At 36.9% G+C, this 20,343-nt stretch overlaps 1 protein-coding gene across 1 annotated transcript in view; it reads left to right on the top strand.

Moving 5' to 3' along the window:
- The window catches only part of ENTHD1 (ENTH domain containing 1), a 119,897-nt gene that overhangs the window by 41,487 nt on the left and 58,067 nt on the right, over positions 1-20,343 (top strand). The window contains exon 4 of the mRNA XM_037744292.1: positions 13,085-13,205. Coding sequence (XP_037600220.1) covers positions 13,085-13,205 — 121 coding nt within the window. The remainder of the gene's footprint in view (positions 1-13,084; positions 13,206-20,343) is intronic.

Below are 20,343 nucleotides of genomic sequence, written 5' to 3' on the forward strand. Positions count from 1 at the left end.
TTTCTCTCTCTATATATATATATATAGTGAAATAATTATATACTCACAGGAAGTTGCAAAAATAATACAGAGTTCTGCTTGCCCTTCTCTCAGTTTGCACTGTTTGCGTCTTATATGGAAATAATGTTGGCATCTTGTATGATTGCAGTGCAGCATAAAAACCAGGAAACAGATACTGGTATATTTGTGCCAACTAGACTACAGACCTTATTCAGTGTTCAGCTTTTCAGTCCACTATTCAGTTTTTTGAACTTGCATTTGTGTTTTTGTGCGTGTGGTTCTATGTAATTTTATCCCACGCATAGATACATGTAAACAGGACCACAGGGAAGATACGGAACTGTTCCATCACCACCAAAGAAGTGCCTTATGCTACCCACCTCACTCCCAGCCCATCCTTTGGCAGTAACTAATCTTTTCTCTATCCCTGCAGTGTTTGTCATTTCTAGAATGTTGTATAAATGGAATGAGACAGTATGCAGCCTTTTGAGATGGAATTTTTTCACTCAGTGTAATGTTCCTGAGGGCCGACAGGTTGTCGAATGTATCAGTAACTGAGTTTCTTTTTGTGGCTGAGTACGTTCTGCTGTCAGGGTTTACTGGATTTTGTTCAATCATTCACTTATTGGAGAATATTCAGATGTTTCCATTTTTAGCTCTTATGAATAAAGTTGCTGTGAATATTTGTGTCCACATTTATGAGTGAAGTTTTCTTATCTTGGGGATAAATGTCAGAGACTTGTAGGGTTGTATGGTAAGTGCCTACCAAGTTTTGTAAAAAACAGTCAAGCTATGTTCCAGAGTGGCTGTACCATTTTATATTCCCATGAGCAATGTGTAAGAGATTCACTAGCTCTGCATCCTAACTAACTTTTGGTATTACTGCTATTTTAATTTTAGCTCTTCTAATAGGTCTGTAATGATATCTCATTGTGATTTTAATTTGCATTTTCCAAATGGCTAATTATATTGAATATCTTTTCATGTGCTTATTTGTGGCATTATAAGTTATCTTTGACCTTATTCCTATGTTAACATCTTTTATCCATTTTCTAATTGAATTTTTTTTTTAACCATTGAGTTTTGAGTTCTTCATATATTCTGGTTATAAGTTCTTTGTCAGATATGTGATCTGTATATATTTTCTCTCCGTTTGTGGCTTATGTTTTCTTTTTAGCAGTATCTTTCACAGAGCAAAATCTTAAAATTTCAATGAAGTCAAATTTATCAGTTTTTAAGAATCATGCTTTTGGTGTCATATGTAAGAACTCTTTGCCTAAACAAGATCACATAGGTTTTCTCCTAAAGGTGTCATTTATGTTTAGGTCTGTGATCTATTTCGAATTAATTTTTGTGTAAGGTGTGAAGTATAGGTCAATGTTTTTGTTTTTGTTTTTGTTTTTTTGCCCAAGTATACCCAGTTGTTTCAACACCGTTTGCTGAAAAGACTTAAATTTCACTACAGCACGCTTCAGTGTGGTTTTCTTTTCTTTCCTCTTTCTCACCCATGGGACTTTTCATTTGGAGGATTTTTCATCTCTATTTAGTCCTGTGAAAGTTATCTCAGATTTTCTTCAAATATTTTCAACTGTTGATTTTCACTTTTGAATTTTTCTTGGACTTTCATTATCTGGATATTAGTAATTCTCTATCTTCATAGCTCTTCACTTTTCTTTATAGTTTCTATTCGTTTTCTCATTTTTCTGTGAGTTCCTCAATTTTATCCTCCAGCTTAGTCATTTTTTGTCAGCTATATCCATTCAATTTTTAATCTCTTCTATGTTCTCAATTTCAACTATTCTGTTTTTATATGTAAGATTCAGTATTTCTGGTTCTTCTTTATATCTTGTCTTTCTGTTTCATATTACTTAGATCTTTTTTATTTATTTTGGTATGTTTAGTAAACTTATTTTAAATTTTTGGTCCATCTTTTCTAATATCTGTGCTTCTGATGAAATCTGTGACTCAGTTTTTTATTTTTCTTTTGAAATAGTTATGCTTCTCTAATGACTGGTTATCTTCCGAGGTAATGTCTGCTTGTTTTAGGATTGCTGAAGGCTAGAGCTTAGTCTGTGTGCTCCCTATCAGGTTAAGTGGGAGGTGCGGGAAATGGACTCTAAAGTGGAAAGCATTTCTTCCCCTTTGCCCCCAAAAACCAGAGCTAATCATTCCTCATCCTAAGTATCCATGCCTCGAGTTAGGTCTTTATCCTTAATACCCCAAGAAGTAGTAGCCTTAGGGAGAGACACTTCTTAAATTGCAAACCACATGCCCATCTGGGGGACAGGAAGAGGAAGGATGAAGAGGCATCTTCCCAAGCCTACCCCAGTCCCTACAAGATTTTCTCAGCTCCGTGCCCACCCGGCTTCTGCACGGACTGGAAGGTACTCCTGAGTACAGCTGCCTGAGTCACAGTAGCTGTGGAGGCTGGTTCCAGGGCAGCGAAGGGAGTGTCATTATGATACCTTCCTTCCTGTGTTATCCTGTCACTGTAGACTCCCTTCCTTCCATTCTAGGATAAAGCCAGCACCAACACCCCTACTCACTCCCACACAAATGTAGTAGTTCAGAAGAGCTCTGTGTCTCCCCAGGGGCCTTTCAGTTTCCTTCTCATTTTGATGTCGTTCCTTTACAGCACCTCCAGGGTTGGTCTTGAGAGAGGAGCTACCAGAACCAGAAGCAGGGCTTGCTGTTCCTTCTGCAGTGTTCTCCGACCTACTCAGACATAATACCTACTTAACTCCTGTTTGCACTTCCACATGACACCTCATATCTCTAATTTTGGCAAATAGCTTTCCAAACATTACTTTTTCTCCGTTTTCTTGCAAATTTTTTTCTGCTTAATTTTCGTTTTACATTGGGTTACTCTGTCAAAAGCAATATTTAAAATGTCAGAGTGACACAAAGCAGTATAAGGTCACAAGAAACTTTATAAAGACATTTCCTTTTTTCTTTACTTATCTTTTTTTTCAACTGCTTTTTAAAACATTGTTTGTCTCATATCTCCATGCTGCATTGTAGTTAATTAGATAATCTTCCAATTCATTTAATCTCCTTTCATAGGTGCCCATTTAGTATTTTTTCTGTCTAGTGAGGTATGTTTGTCTGTGTATATTTCTTTCTTTCTTTTAGAGACTAGGTCTCACTCTGTTGCCCAGGCTGGAATGCAGTGGAATGATCATAGCTCACTGTGACCTCAAACTCCTGGGTGCAAGTGATCTTCCCACCTCAGCCTCCCAAGTCACTGGGAGTTCATCACTACGCCTGGCTAATTTTTTAAATATTTTGTAGAGACAAGGTCTTATGTGATATTTCCCGGGCTAGTCTTGAACTCCTGGCCTCAAGCAATCCTGCCTTGGCCTCCCAAAGCACAGGGATTACAGGCATGAGCCACCACACTCTGCCAGGTTTTTATTCCAATAACTCTGTTTTTCACTTAGAGAACCTCTCATTACTTCTTAATTGTATCCATTTGTACCTATTTCATATCTGCCTGTTTTTATTACTTGATTTTTATTACTGTAAATGTTATCTTTTCCATTATTTTTTAAGACTACATGTACTCAGTTTTAAATACTTTCTGGATTTCTTTATTAGATTGACTTTTTCCAGAGTGATTTGGTTTTCTGTTTTAGAATATTGGATTATACACTCATCTTAAGTAGCTCAAGTTTTTGTCTGTTCATCTTTCTCTCTCTGTGTCCTTTCTCCTTCCTGCTTAACAGTTTTTCATTTACCTCCTCCTGACACCTGGAACCATTCATCCACATTCAGGACCTGCCAGCAGCTTGGCATTGCTTTCTTAGCTGGTATCAGAGATATTGCAGATCTGGTCCCTAGAAAAAAGGATGCCATATTTTAACTGCTAGAGAAGTTTGTGTCCTCTCACCTATCCAAGTCTAATACTTTTAAAAGCCACAAACCCAGGCTGTGATTGATGACAGGTTATTTCAGCTTCCTTTGTAAGTGGGGATCCTGATGCCCGAGCATAATTTCAAGGAGGGAGCCCATATTCAGCACTCCTATCTTGAATTGATGCTCTAGCCTTCAAGAGTTGAGCTCCTGATTTTCTGTACCATTTTCTGTACCCAGAGCACCAAAGGTCCACAGTGTCAACCCCTCCTTACCATTATTTGTTTCTGTTCTGTGAAGATGCTAATCTTGATTTTGAGCATGACTATATCTTTTTAATTTTCACATTTGCATTTTCTGTCTCATGGCTCTGTTTGGAGAAGGGAGGTATCCCCAAAGTATGAACATACAGAACCATCTTGGCTGGAAATCTGTTTCACTCATGACTGTGAAATTATCTCATTAATTCATTTTTCTGTTTATTGTATGTTTCTCCCACTAGAAGGAAATCTTGAGTAGAGACCTTTTTAGTCTTATTCATTGCTGAATCTTCAGTTGACACATTTTTGTCAACTTAGCTTAATGAACATTAGCTTCTCTTTTTTCTCCTGTGAAAGACGCTTGTTTAGTCTTCTGCTCAGAGTGCTTTGTTTAGTGTTCCCTGCTGCAATTCCTATGAGGAAGATTGGAATTATTTTTTGACTTGCTGTTCCCGATGCCTTTCCCCAACCTAATTAGGTATTGATTCAGTTGTTTTTCTAACAGCTTAGAAAGGTATGTAAAATCAAAATTTTGCTGTTCTTTAATTTCACAACAGTTCACTGACTGAGGGGCTGGGCGCGTTGGCTCACATATGTAATCCCAGCATTTTGGGAGGCCAAGGTGGATGGATCACTTGAGGACAGGAGTTCGAGACTAGCCTGGCCAACATGGTGAAACCCTGTCTCTACTAAAAATACGAAAATTACCAGGCATGGTTGTGCACACCTGTAATTCCAGCTACTCGGGAGGCTAAACCAGGAGAATTGCTTGAATCTGGGAAGTGGAGGTTGCAGTGAGCAGAGATTGCACCACTGCACTCCAGCCTGGGTGACAGAGTGAGACTCCGTCTGATATACATATATGTATGTGTGTATGTGTGTGCGTATGTGTGAATATACATATATTCACACACACGTGTATACATATACATGTACATATATATTCACATACACACACACACACACACACACAGGTTATTTTAAAAGATAAGACAGCTGGGCATAGTGGTGTGTGTCTGTAGTCCCAGCTACTTGGGAGCCTAAGGCAGGAGAACCATTTGAGCCCAAGAAGTTTGCAGCTGTAGACAGTATGCTGTGATCACACCTGTGAATAGTCACTGCATTCCAACCTAGGCTATGTAGTGAGACTACATCTGTAAAATAATTAAACAAATAAAATGTTAAAAGATAAGACATTAAGTCAAAATGGTTTTATTGATTGATTGATTGATTGATTGAGACAGTCTCTCTCTCTCTGTCGCCTAGGCTGGAGTGCACCGGCACTATCTCAGCTCATTGCGGCCTCCACCTCCTGGGTTCAAGGGATTCTTCTGCCTTAGCCCCCCGAGGAGCTAGGACTGTAGGCACCTGCCACCACCCCCAGCTAATTTTTTGTATTTTTAGTAGAGACAGCATTTCACCAGGTTGGCCAGGCTGGTCTTAAACCCCTGACCTCACGTTATCCACCCACCTTGGCCTCCTAAACTGCTGGGATTACAGGGGTGAGCCACTGTGCCCCGCCAAAATGATTTTAAAATTTGAGATCAGTCTGTTTTCTGCTGATGACTGTTGTGGTAGAAAATAGACCTGAATAAACCTGTGTGATTTGGAACCAAAGACATAAAATGTCACCTAGTTTTTTTTTGTGTCAGTCTTTAAATCCTGATTACGATTTCTTTCTTACTTCAGAGAAATTCACTGTTACTGATCTACATCATTCTACATCTTATTTCAGTGAGAAACAATGGTACATTTCTCTCAAAGGAAGTTTAGAAGCTGGATTTTCCTTTTTCAAAGCATCACTGTATTATAACAATATCTCATTATCCACTTGACAAGCATCTCTTCCTATTACTATTAGGCGCATTTGTTACATTCCAATATGTCCTCTTCAGTAATCTGCTCTTGTAGAAGACGACAAAAGCTAGCAAGTTGAACAGTAAATCTAATTGTTGTTGTCAAATGTACTATATCCACAGAATGAGAAGTAAATGATTGCTTAGGCAGAATGAGGGGCACTTAAAATATTTCTTAAAAATTTAAATAGCAACCTCTTTATTCTTGTTTTATAAATGAAAGAAAAATTATCTTAAATGCAGTAAACAAAATTTATAGCAGAATAGAGCTTTTAAAGCAGAACAGTGCTTAAGTGTTACTTTCAAAACAGAGGGAAGACTTTAAATTTATGACACATATGTACCTGTTTCCTCTACATACTGTCCAGAATTTTTATTATTAGATTTGCTAATGAATAAAGCTATTTGCAGCTTTTCATCACCTCAAAAGACCTTACTCTTTTCCTGTTTGAGGAGATTCAGCAATGAGGCTGTGATTTTTTTGGTGGCAGTTGTTTCCATAGAAACAGATAGAGATGCTATGAATTGGTTCACACAAAGCTAAACCTGACCAAAACCTTCAGTCTAGTTGTGATTTGCTAAATTGATAGCGATACACAATAAATGTTTGTTTCCTACTGCCCTCATTTGCTACTTTGCTAAATGAAGAGTATACATTTTTACCTTTTGGTTTATTGGCATGCCATTTATTATATTTCCTAAAATTTGATCTCACCAAAGTTGTTAGAGAAATGAAAATTATACTTCTTCTAATTATGTTAATTCATTATTCCTGTATCTTTTTGCTACATTATTGTTTTATGCTTAAAAGTCTTTTCTTCTTCTTCTTCTTCTTTTTTTTTTTTTTTTGAGATAGAGCCTCACTTTGTTGCCAGCAGACTGGAGTGCAGTGGCACAATCTTGGCTCACTGCAGCCACCGCCTCCTGGGTTCAAGCAATTCTCCTGCCTCAGCCTCCCAGGTAGCTGGGACTTCAGGCACATGCCACCACACCCAGCTAATTTTTTTTGCATTTTTAGTAGAGACGGGGTTTTCCCATGTTGGCCAGGTTGGTCTCGATTTCTTGACCGTGTGATCCACTCACCTTGGCCTCCCAAAGTGCTGGGATTACAGGCGTGAGCCGCCATGCCTGCGCCTTTTTTTATTTTCACGCTTGTGCCCTTGTTACTTCTTACTTATTGAAAAATGTTCAGACAGCATCAAAGGGTAAAGAGTACAGAGCAGAGGGGCTCCTTACTCCTCCATGCTTCCTGAGTTCCTTTCCCTACAGGCAACTCCAGCAGTTTTCAGTGATTTTTTGTGTCCACACATTTCTTTTACTTAACTGGTCTTATTCAATATGTATTTCTTGGCATGCTTTGAACTAAACAATATGTCATGGCCATCTTTCTGGATAATAAATGTAATCATTCAATGTATATTACAGAATGTTTTTTTCAATAAACTACATCTTACAGACATTTTTCTATATCAGTACACATTACTGTGCTGTATTTATGTATATACACACATACATATATATAATCTTAACCATTTGCTATTGGTAATTACTTATGGATTTTTCATGATTTTGCCTGTTAAAGAAAGTTGCAATAATAGCCCTTGTACACATATTTTTGTGTGATGCTGTCTCAGAAGGGGAATTGCTGAGAGGTTACACTTATTTTCAATTCTGAAAATACTGCCAAGTTGTCCTCCTAAAAGTCGTACCAATTCATATTTACAGTCTATCATATTGATTCTCCTCATCTTTGCAAATACTGTTATCAAAAGTTTTCATTTTTGTCAATCTGAGGGGCAGAAAATTTTTATTTTAATTTTTTATTTTAACTTTTTATGTGTTTATTGGGCATTTGTGTTTCTTTTTGCTGTTAACCCTATTCATGCCCTTTGCTTATTTTCCTGTTTGGTTTCTCACCTTTGTCTTAGCAATTCCTGAGAGCAATTTGTGTGTTAGAGAATTAGAGAATTAGCCCACTTCCTGGTTCTTCATTTTCCATTTGATTTAAAATTTTTATTTATGGCTTTTTTTTTTCTGCTTTATAGAAATCTTTATAAAATGTTTATAAAATCTTTATAAAATGTAGTTTAAAAATCTTTACAAAATGTTACCCTGGGCTGGACATAGAAGCTCACGCCTGTAATTTCCAACACTTTGGAAGGCCAAGACAGGAAGACTGCTCAAGGCCCTACCAAAAAAAAAAAAAATTAGTTGGTCTTGGTGGCATGTGCCTATAGTCCCAGCCACCAGGGAGATTGAGGTGGGAGGACAGCTTGAGCTGAGATTTCACCACTGTACTCCAACCTAGGCAACAGAGCAAGACTCCCCCTCGAAATTTTAAAAAAAGTCACTGTGGTCTTTTTATTTTTTTAACAGGCTATTTTTTTTAGAGCCACATTAGGTTCATAGCAAAGTTGAGTGGAAGGTAGACAGATTTCCCCTTATGTCCTCTGCCTTTCCTACAAGTACATCCTTCCCACCCCATCAACATCCTATGCCAGAGTGTCAAATTTTTTACAATCAATGAATCTACATAAACACATCATAATCACCCAAAGTCCAGTTTACATTAAGGTTCACTCAACATGAGCAAAATGTGAAATACAGCTAAAGTGGTGGTGAGTGGGAAATTTACAGCACTTACATTTATAATGTAAACATTTAAAATTTAAAAAAAAAAATTTAATGCTTACAATAGAAAAGAGAAAAAGTTTGAAATCAATAATCTGAGTTCCTCAGGAAACTCAGAAAAGCGAAATAAATGTGCAAGGAATAGAAGAAAGGAAATAATAAAGAGCAGAAATTAATGAAACAAAACAGAAAAACAGAAAAATGAATGAAACAAAAAGCCAGTTCTTTGAAAAAAATAATAAATAAATAAAAGTAATAAAAATAATTTAAAAAACAGTAAGAGTTGATAAACCTCTAGAAAGACTGACAAAGATAGAGAAGACACAAATCACCAGTATCAGGATGAGAAGAGGTCACCACTACAATTGCTTCAGCTCTAAAAGGATAGGAAGGGATTACTACCAACAACTTTATACTTATGGGTCAGACATGCCCATAATCCCAGCACTTTGGGAGGCTGACGCAGGCAGATCATTTGAGGCCGGGAGTTCAAGACCAGCCTGGCCAACATGGTGAAACCATGTGTCTACAAAAACTACAAAATACAAAAATTAGCCAGGCTTGGTGGTGCATGCCTGTAGTCTCAGCTACTCAAGAGGCTGAGGCATGAGAATTGTTTGAATCTGGGAGGCAACCTGGGCTACAGAGTGATTGAGACTCTGTCTCAAAAAAAAAAAAAAAAAAAAAAAAAAAAAAAAAAAAAAAAACAAAACTTTATAAACTTGACAATTCAAAAGAAATAGCATACTTTCTCAGAAAACATAAACTACCCAAACTTAATGGCTCTATAATCATTTTAAAAGTTGAATTTGAAGCATAAGTCTGTTGAAAAAGAAATTTCCAGACCCAGATGGGTTTTACTAGAGAATTCTACCAAACACTTAGAGAAAAATTAGCCTGGGCAACCTAGAGAGACCCCATCTCTAAAAAAANAAAAAAAAAAAAAGATAGCCAGGTACAGTGGCACACACCTGTAGTCCAAGTTACTTGGGAGGCTGAGGTGAGAAGATTACTTGAACCCAGGAGTTTGAAGTTGAAGTGAGAGTTGTGATTTTGCCACTGTACTTCCAGCCTGGGTGACAGACTGAGACCCTGTCTCAAAAAATAAAAAAAGAATCAACAGCCATTTTACACAATGTCTTCCAGAAAATGGACCAATTCATTTTATGAGGCAGATATTACCCTGATACCAAGTTTAAACAAGGACAGTACAAAAAAAGAAAACTACAGACCAATATCTCTCATGAAACTAGATGCAAAAATTCTCAACAAAATATTAGTCAGTTGAATCCAGCAATATAAAAAAGCATACAGAGATCAATAGAATGTCTACATACTAACAATGAACATGTAAGACAATACCATTTGGACAAGACATTTGGACAAGGTATTAAAATGCTTCAGTATTTTAATGACTAAGTATTTCAGTTTATACCTAAACCTTAGAACTGGACAAGCAAGATCCCTAAAAGGAGAAATATGATACATCAGACCTCATCGAAACTGAAAACTTTTGCTCTACAAAAGACCCTGTTAAGAGGATGGACAGATAATCTACAGACTGGGAAACAATATTTGCAAACCTCATATCTTGCAAAGGAGTAATATCTGGAGCATTCAAAGAACTGTTAAAACTCAGCACTTTAAAACCAAACAGTCCGATTAGAAAATGGGAACATGTCATGAATAGTCATTTCACCAAATACAGATGGTAAGTAAGTGCATGAAAAGTTGTTCGACAGTATTAGCCTTTAGGAAAATGTAATTTAAACATGGAATGAATATCAAAATGGCTAAAATAAAAAAATAGTGACAACATCAAATGCTGGTGAAAATATGGAGAAACTAAAACACTAATATATTACTGGAAGGAATGCAAAATGATACAGCTACTCTGGAAAACAGTTTGGTAGTTTTTAATCTAAACGTGACTACTGTATGAACAGCAACTGCTCTCCTAGGTATTTATACTAGAGACATGAAAATTTAGGCTGGCAGAGTGGTGCATGCCTATAATCCCAGCACTTAGGGATGCCAAGGTTGGGTGGATTGTTTGAGCTCAGGAGTTCAAGACCAGCCTGGGCAACATGGCTAAACATCATTTCTACAAAAAAAAAAAAAAAAATTAGGCATGGTGGGGCATACCTGTAGTCTCAGCTACTTGGGAGGCTGAAGTGGGAGGATCACTTCACCTTGGGAAGTTGAGGCTGTATTGAGCCAAGATGGTTCCACTGCACTCCAGCCTGGGCAACAGACTGAGACTCTGTCTCAAAAAGAAAAAGAAAATGTATATCATACAAAAACCTGTACATAAATGTTCACAGCAGCTTTGTTTGTAATAGCCAAAATCTAGAAACAACCCAGAGGTCCTTTAACAGGTTAAACTATGATACATCTATATCAAGGGTGCTACTTAGCAATGAAAAGGAAGAAACGATTGCAATGAAACAATTTGGATGAATCTCTAGGAATTATGCAAGGCTAAAAAAGCCAGTCCCAAAAGGTTATGATTCCATTTATATAGCATTCTTCAAATGTCACAGCTATAGAAATGAAGGACAGATTAGGAACAGATTAATTCTGTTAAGGGAGTGTATGTCTATGAAAGAGCATCAGAAAGGATTCTTGTGATGGTAATAGAAATGTTCTGTATCTCGACTATTTCAATGTCAATATCCTGAGTATGATATTGTACTATAATTTTGCAAGATGTTACATTTGGAGGGAACACAGTAAAGGCTACATAGGCTCTATTATTTCTTACATGTAGATCTAAAATGAGCTCAAAGTTGAGTTTTTAAAAGGGGCAAATCACTTTGGAAAATGGTTTGGTGGTTTCTGATGAAGTTAAAAATAGACCTGTCCTATAACCTAGAAATTCTATATTACTACTATGTAGTATCTCAGAATAATGAGTGCATTTATCCAAGATTTATACAAGAATGTTCATAGTAGCTTTATTCATATTAGATTCACTTTGGAAGTAATCCACATGTAGGAGAATGGATCAACAAATTGTGATACATTCACACATTTTGCTGTGTAGTCTCTCCCTGCTTTCTTACAGGTAGGAAGGGAGAATTGAACTACACAGCAAAACATAGATGAATCTCATGTACATTATGTTGAGCAATAGGAACCAGACATAAAACTATACATGGTGTATGATTACATTCATATGAAATCCAAGAACAGGCAAAACTCATTAATGGCTATAGGGATAGAATAGTGGTCATGATGCAAGGTTGTGGGATGGTATCAGCTGGAAAAGAACTTCAGGGAACTTTCTGGGGTGAAGGAAATGTGGTTATATAGGTATACTCATATGATAAAAGTTATGGAGCTCTACATTTAAGGTTTGCGCATTTTGCTGTATGTTCATTATAATGGAGAAAAATTATCCCTAGTTGCTGGGAAAAAAAAAAAAGACATACCAACTAATCCCACTCTGTAGACTTGGTTTGGATCCGTTTTCAAACAAGCTGTAGAAAAACCTGTTTATGACATTTAGGAGAAGTTGGAAATATGAACAGTTTATGATAACTGATGACATTAGGAGCTGTAAAGTTTATCAGTTAGAGATTGCTATCATCTGAATACTTGTTTCCCTCCAAAATTCTTAGTTGAAATCCTACCCCCAAAAGTGATGGTATCAGGAGGAAGACCTTTGGAAGGTGATTAGGTCATAAGGGCAGAGCCCTCATGAATATAATTAGTGCCCTGATAAAAGAGGCCAAGAGAGCTCCTTGGTCATCTTCTGCCATGAGAGGTTCTAGTGAAAAAATGACTGTCTAGGAGGTGCATCCTCGCCAGACATCAAATCTGCCAGCACCTTGATCTTGGACTTGCTATCCTCCAAAACTGTAGGAAATAAATTTCTGTTGTTTATAAACCACTCAGCTGATGGTATTTTGTTATAGCAACAGCATGGACTAAAGCAGAGACACATACTGAAATAAGGGATTATTCTAGGATTTGCTTCAAAGTGAAACAGGTCGTCACAGATCACAAATGAGGCATGGTAGGGATATAAATGAAACAGGATTAGCCATGATTTGATTATTATTTAACCTACATGATTGGATTATCTATTGTGTCTACTTTTTACTTGATGATAAAAAGTTTAAAGTTTTAAATATGAATAAAAGATACATACAAGTGGCTTTATTATTACCAATGAGACAAAATAATTGGCCTCTGAGATAGTTTGTTTTAAGGATGCTAAAGGGTGGTAGGTAAAGGTAATCCCCTAAACAAAACCCTTGCTATCTATACAGGGTGTCTTCAGCAAGTTGTGGTGATTCCCAAGGGTGGAAAACCTCCCTACACCCAGTAGACAGCCAAGTGATGTATGTTTGAGTTAATTAAATCAGAAATGTTTTATGGTGATGTTAGCACATTAGATACTTTGTAGCTCCATACATTGTCCATCCAGGATATTGATTTTTTTTTTTCAAATTCTCATGTTCTTGTGTTTTCTGTCAGGACCTGATGCTGTTTTCTGATGATGAGCCAAAGCAGCTTCTACCAGCAGCACCTCCTTCCATTGTCTCTCCAGTCACGTGCTTGTCAGAAACAGCAGAAGTTTGTACCCTTTTGGGTGCAGGTAAATTGGTTAAGGAATAGGAATTTTATTTATCATATTTTATTTCATGAAATACAGCAACAGTTGGCTTCTGTTTAACTTTGTTAAATGAGGGACAGGACTAGCATGGATAAATTCAACCCACAACACGGTCCTATAATCTTGTTTTACCACTTGTTTCAGTGTTTTCTCTTTCTGTTTTACTTTTTCCTTTTTCACTGTTTGTTTAAAAAATTGACCACAAGCCTTAAATCTTTTACGAGCTTTAAAAAGCAGAAAATTAACTTTAGTTCAATTTTTATAAAGAATTTAAATTGTAACCTCTTGCAAAAGCAGGCATTAAATGAAAACATGAAGAGGCAAGTTGCACAGTAGCCACAAATTGGTTCATCGTCTCTTGAATAATTAACATTAGAGAAAGGCACAGTATAAAATTTATACAAAACTGGCCTCCAATAAATTACACGATTGAGTTCCAACTGGGCTATGCAGTTACTCTGGATCCTTGAGGATCTGATTGACTCACTGTTGAGTCACCGCACCCTGTCTCTATTCTCCATGAACTTTCAATTTTCAATGCATTCTCCCTCTTGATTTTCCCAGAAAGTAGAATGGAAGATCTTCCGCCAACATGAGAGTGAAACGTTCTCATTTGTATCTTTCATCACCTTATACATCTTAGGTTTTATGTTCATCCAGGCATCTTTTCCCTTATCACAGAGGTGGCTTCTTATGTTTTGAGTTATATCTTCTCACTCTTCTTGGACCATGCATCTCAAATTTCTCCTTATATAGATCTATAATATCCAATATGTATAAGTGCTATAGTTTATTAGTGTAGGTTTATTTTCTTTTCCAAATTCATGTTTATAGAGTTTTCTTGCAAAGCCAGTTGTGAGAACAATGAGGATATTTTAGTAAACACAAAAACAAGAAATTGGGTATTACAGTGATATTTGTATAAGAATGGTATTAGTCACATGGATAATTAGTTACAAGTGGTTGTAATTTTTGGACAGCTTGCTTTGTATTCTTAAACAGATTTAGATCCAGAAGCTTGAGAGAAGAGCATTAAGGAAAATGTTTCTATATTCTGACACCCCCTAACATTTTTTTCTCCTAAAATTTTAAAAATAGACTTCCTTTTTTAGAGCAGTTTTAGGTCCATAGCAAATCTGAGCAAAAAGTAAAGAATTCCCACGTGCCCCCTATTCCTCACCAGAGTGGTGCATTTGGTACAATCAATGCACTTCCATTGCCATATAATCATCGGAAGTCCATGGTTTACACTGGGGTTCACTTTTGGTGTTATACATTCTGCGGGTTTGGATAAACGTAAAATGACGTGTATCCACCATGATAGTATCAGAAATAGCAGTTTCACTACCCTAAAAATCCTCTGTGTTCTGTCTGTTCATCCTTCCCTCCCACTAACCCCTAACAACCAGTGATCTTTTTACTGTCTCCATAGTTTTTCCTTTTCCAGAACGCCATATAGTTGGAATCAGATGATATGTATGATTGTTTTTTTAACTTGATAATTAACATTCAGGGTTCCTCCATGTCTTTTCATGGCTTGATAGCTCTTTTCTTTTTAGTGCTGAATAGAATGTAACATAGTTTATTTATCCATCCACCTGCTGAAGGATATCTTGGTTGCAGTTTTGGCAATTATGAATAAAGCTTAACATCTGTGACAGGTTTTTGTGTGGACAAAAGTTTTCCTTCCTAATGTTTAATTTAAGTGAAATTGAGTATAAATGAGCATAAGAAGCAAGCCTAAAGAGGAAAAAGTCAAAAACATGTAGCTGGGTGGGGAGGTGAGGTGATCCCACCATTTTACTTGGCTGGGACCCATCTTAATCAGAGGGGTGTTTTCTATTTGTAAGTCATTCATTTCTGCAGTCTTTCCTTTACAGGAGTCTCAGAGATATCTTGCTAAAATGTAGATCTTAGTATTTGACTTCCCAGCTTAAACACTTTCAACAGTTCTCCACTGGCGATAGGATAAGTCTAATTTTTAAAATAGTACCAGGCAAGTACTTTTCATAGTCTGGTCTCAGCCAGACCATGAACTTCATCACCAAAAATGCCAGGACTCACAATGCCCTGTGACATTCCATTACTTGTATACTTTCTTCTCTCTAGAATATCTTTGTTCCAGTTACTTTGACTGTGTAACACATTGCCCTGAAACTTTGTGGCACAATCACAATTTATTCTGCCCAAGGATTCGCTGGGTCAGGAATTAGGATAGAGCACAGTGGGAATGGTTTGTCTGTTCCATGATGCATATCTGGCCTTAGCCAGGGAACACAAAGGCTGGGGCAGGAATCATCTAAAGGCTTGCTCACTCAAGTGTATAGCAGTTCATGCTGGCTGTCGGCTGGGGGCCTCAGTTCCTCTCCACATAAGCCTCTTCATGTGATCTTTCCATGTAGGCTAGTTTGGGCTTCCTGACAGCATGGTGGCTGTGTTTCAAGGATGAGTATTTTGTGAAAGAAAAGACCAGACATAAGTTGAATAATCTCAGAAGTCATGCTGTAATACTTCTACCTCATTCTGTTCATCAAGGCAATCACAAAGTTCTGCCCAAGTTTAAGGGGGGGGGGACATAGACCCCCCCCCCCCCCCCAACTTCTCCATGGAGGAGTGTCAATGTCACATTGACAGAGAAGCATATTGGATGAGACATATGTTGGTATAGTCATCTTTGGAAGATATAATCTGCCACAATCTTCCATCAAGTTATACATTCTTGACAAAATCCTTTTTGAATAGCCAGACGCAATGAAAATGTGCAGTAGTGACTGCTATAAAATTTTTCTGCATGCTAAACTAGTTTCTCCTCTCACTATGTTCCCAGAAGACTTTGCCCATGCCCCCGTTATACAGTTTATACTTTTTGTATCATAATTATTTTTATAAACATTTATTTTAAAATTATATAAGTGAATATATTCTTAATTTTTAAAAATTCAAATATAGATAAAGTCAAAATCTCCCTTGACTGTCCCTTACCCCAAGACAGTCCCCTCCCCAGAGTGAACTATTACCAGTTTGGTGGTTACCTCCCATGCCTTTCTCTGTGTATTGCATACATACATGTACCGTTACAAATATATAGAATTGACTTTGTTTTTTTTTTTTGTTTTTTTTTGTTTTGTTTTGTTTTTGTTTTTGTTTTTGAGACAGAGTTTTGCTCTTGTTACCCAGGCTGGAGTGCAATGGCGCGATCTCGGCTCACTGCAACCTCCGCCTCCTGGGTTCAGGCAATTCTCCTGCCTCAGCCTCCTGAGTAGCTGGGATTACAGGCACGCACCACCATGCCCAGCTGATTTTTTGTATTTTTAGTAGAGACGGGGTTTCACCATGTTGACCAGGATGGTCTCGATCTCTTGACCTCGTGATCCACCCGCCTCGGCCTCCCAAAGTGCTGGGATTACAGGCTTGAGCCACCGCGCCCGGCTTGACTTTGTTTTAAAACATTATTCTGCATTTTTCTAAAGTTTTCCTTAACTTAAGAATATCTCTTGGCTGTCCTTCAGTGTATGTCAATATGTTAGAGATTTGCTATATTTTTTTAAACTCCTGCAATGCCTGGCTATTATAGATTATTCCTCTGCTGATGACATTTTGATGTTTTATACTTTTCACTGTTACAAATAATGCTTTGATGAATAACCTTGTGCACATAGGTGTTTCTTTAGGGTGTGTTCCTAGAAATGGATTCCCTGAATCATAATTTGTGCCCATTTTCATCATAATTCGTACAGCCAAGTAGCCCTTCATAATATCAGTATCAATTCACACCCCACCATTCACTCACACCCTCACCAACACTTGATGCTGTCAACCTTACGTTTTTATCACTTGGGTTAAAAGTTGCATTATATAGTAGGCATAATTTGCATATATCCACATATTGATATTTCTATTTCCTCTTTTATGGATTGCCTGTTTTTTAACCTTTTTTTTCATTTAAATTGATTTTCTCTCTCTCTCTCTCTACATATATATATATCTGATTCTTTCTCTGCCATTTATGTTGCAATTATCTTTCAGCCTGTGAACTGTCTTTCAACTTTCTTAATGATGTCTTTGTAGGAGTTTTATGTTTTATTTAGTCATATTTATTCCCCTTTATCTTCATAGCTTTTGGGTTTTGTGTTTTTAAGGTGGCTTTTCTTATGCTAAGTTTATAGAACATATTTGCCCATATTTTAATTGTTCTGTAATCCATGTGCATTTAAAGTATTTGCAAACGGTTTTAGATAAGGGCAATGGGCAGCCAGTTGTCTCAACATCCACTGACCAGTCCATTTTTCTCCACCGTTTTGAAATGACTCTTTAACCTGCACTAAATAGTAACTGTTTAACAACTGTATTCTATTCCATTGCTTCACTTTTCTTGTTCTGGTCTGTTTAATTTTTTGCAACAACTGTAATAGTATACCACAGTGTTAATGTATACTATTTTATTTAACCAATATTATCATAAAGGTCATTTAGGTTATTTCTGTATTTTTGCTATTGTAAACAATGATAAAATGGCATTATTTTCCCCTCCCAAATAAAATAGGCTTTATTTATATTTTTCTGTGATTTGACACAGATTCTAAAATACATTATTCTGAATTTCTCTTGGTAAATTCTGTCCAGTTCACTAACTTATCCTGTCAACAGATGGTTCTAATTTCCATGTTATGATTTTGGCAACTTCAGCTCAAGACAAAAATAAAGTAGGAAAGTTATTGTGGTGCAGAATCCTCAGTTCTTTTCCTTTTCTCCCTTGCCTTTGCCCTCCAGAGGCACACGGCAATCTGCGGTTCTCTCTCTGGCCTGCAGCAGAGAGGAGGTCTTACCTACTCGCACCCCCACCAGCACTTGGGCCATGTCTCACTGATTTACCCCTTTCCTCACCTCCAGAAGAACCTCTCTTCACTCATTCCTTTTCTTTATAATTTTACTACATGTTTATAGTCTAAACAATATATATTTAATTTCACAGGCTCTTGAACTTTGTATAAGTAGAGTCATTAGGAATTTATTTTTCTGGGACTTTTATCACTCAGTGTTATTTCTTAAGATTCACCTGTTTCGTTTCACTGCTGTATAGTATTTCATTGTATATATAATTATAATGCATTTGTTTATTCTACTGTGAAATACTGTCCTCATTATGTGTCAAATTTTGTATTGTAAACAATGCTATTTACACATTTGTATATTTGTACAAGATTCCTGCTTCTCATGGACAGGAATTTCTCTAGGGCATATATTTGGAAGTGAAATTGCCATATGGTTAGATATGAACATCTTCAAATTTACTAGGTAATGCCAGATTGTTTTCCAAAGTTATAGTTGCTACATGTCCTCACCAGTTTTTGAAAAATCCAACCTAGTGGGTGGGTGTCATTTGTTCAAAAATGTTTTTTGTTTTTTTTTTTTTTGAGATGGAGTTTCTCTCTGGAGTGCAATGGCGCGATCTTGGCTCACTGCAGCCTCTGCCTCTGAGGTTCAAGAGATTCTCCTGCCTCAGCCTCCCAAGTAACTGGCATTATAAACGTGCACCACCACGCCCTGCTAATGTTTGAGTTTTTAGTTCATTCTCTGGCCTGCAGCAGAGAGGAGGTCTTACCCCCTTGCACCCCCATGGTGAAATGGGGTTTCACCATGTTGGCCAGGCTGATCTCTAACTCCTGACCTCAGGTGATCTACCCTACCTCAGCCTCTCAAAGTGCTGGGATTACAGAAATAAGCCCCTGTGCCCGGCCTTAAAATGTATTTCTTATAATGAAATGTAGCATATTTTCTAATGTCAACAAATTTCATGGGTATGACTCCTTCATGTTTCCTCATCTGAAGTGTCTGTTCATGTCTTTTGGTCATTTTTCGGTTTGGTTGTCTTTTTCTTAATTGATTTGTAGGAATTCTTTATTCTGGAGCCTAAGTACCATATCATAAACATTTTTCCGGTCCGTGACTTGTCTTTTCATTTTGTATGGAGTTTTTGAATAACAGAAGTTCTGAATTTTAATGAGGTGGAATTTTCTCTATCGTTTGTACTTTTTGTATGTATCTTGTGTTATTTTAAGAAATTCTTATCTCAAGACTATAAAGATAATTCTATATAGACTAACATTTTCTTATAGTTTGCATCCCACAATTAAATCTTTGATACAGCTGGAATTGATTTTGGTGTATGATGGAGGTAGGAGTTCAATTTTATGTCTAAATGGATAACCAGCTGTCCCAGAATCATTTATTGAAAAGTCTGTCCTTTCCCAAGTGAACTGCAATGCCATCTGTATCCTAAAGTAAATTTACACATATGCATGGAACTGTGTATAGGCTCCCTATTCTGTTCCATCAGTGATATGACTGACCCTGCATTGATAGTTTTAATCACGCTGCCTTTGTAATAATTCTTGATGACTTTTCCTTCATGAGGAATGTTTTGGATTTTTTTTTTTTTTTTTTTAGACAAGGTCTTATTCTGTCTCCCATGCCGGAATACAGTGGTACGATCGTGGTTCACGGCAGCCTCAACTTCCTGAGCTCAGGTGATTCTCCCACCTCAGCCTCCTGAGTAGCTGGGACTACATGCACTTTGCTATTTTTTTGTATTTTTTTGTAGAGATGGGGTTTTGCCATGTTGCTTATGCTGGTCTCAAACTCCTGGATTCAAGGGATCTGCCTGTGTCAGCCTCCCAAAGTGGTGGGATTAGTTTTGGTTATTTTTGATCCTTTGCTTTCACACATGAAAATTTGTCAAGTTTTTAAAATAAAACCTGTTAGAGTTTTGATTGGCTCTACACTCATTATTCCTGACAAGAAGATAAGTCAATTCAGAGAAGTGACATTTTTATGACATCCAATTATTCTATTCATTTGATTCTTCCTTAATGTGTTTTTTTTTTTATAGCTTTCCATACAGGTTCTGTATATCTTTTGTTAGGTTTAGTCCTTGGTACTTACGTATTTTCACTGCTACTATAAAATACGTCATTTTCTAAATTGCATTTTCTGTTTGTTGATGAAAATGAATTAATTTTTGTATATTGATTTTGTAACCAGCAGACTTGCTTAATTCTTACCAATTTTCCCAATTTATCTGTAGATTCTTCTGGGTTTTTTCTCTCTTACTTTTTTTTTT

The sequence above is a fragment of the Cebus imitator genome, unplaced genomic scaffold, assembly GCF_001604975.1.
Source record: "Cebus imitator isolate Cc_AM_T3 unplaced genomic scaffold, Cebus_imitator-1.0 Scaffold170, whole genome shotgun sequence".
Classification (NCBI taxonomy): Eukaryota; Metazoa; Chordata; class Mammalia; order Primates; family Cebidae; genus Cebus; species Cebus imitator.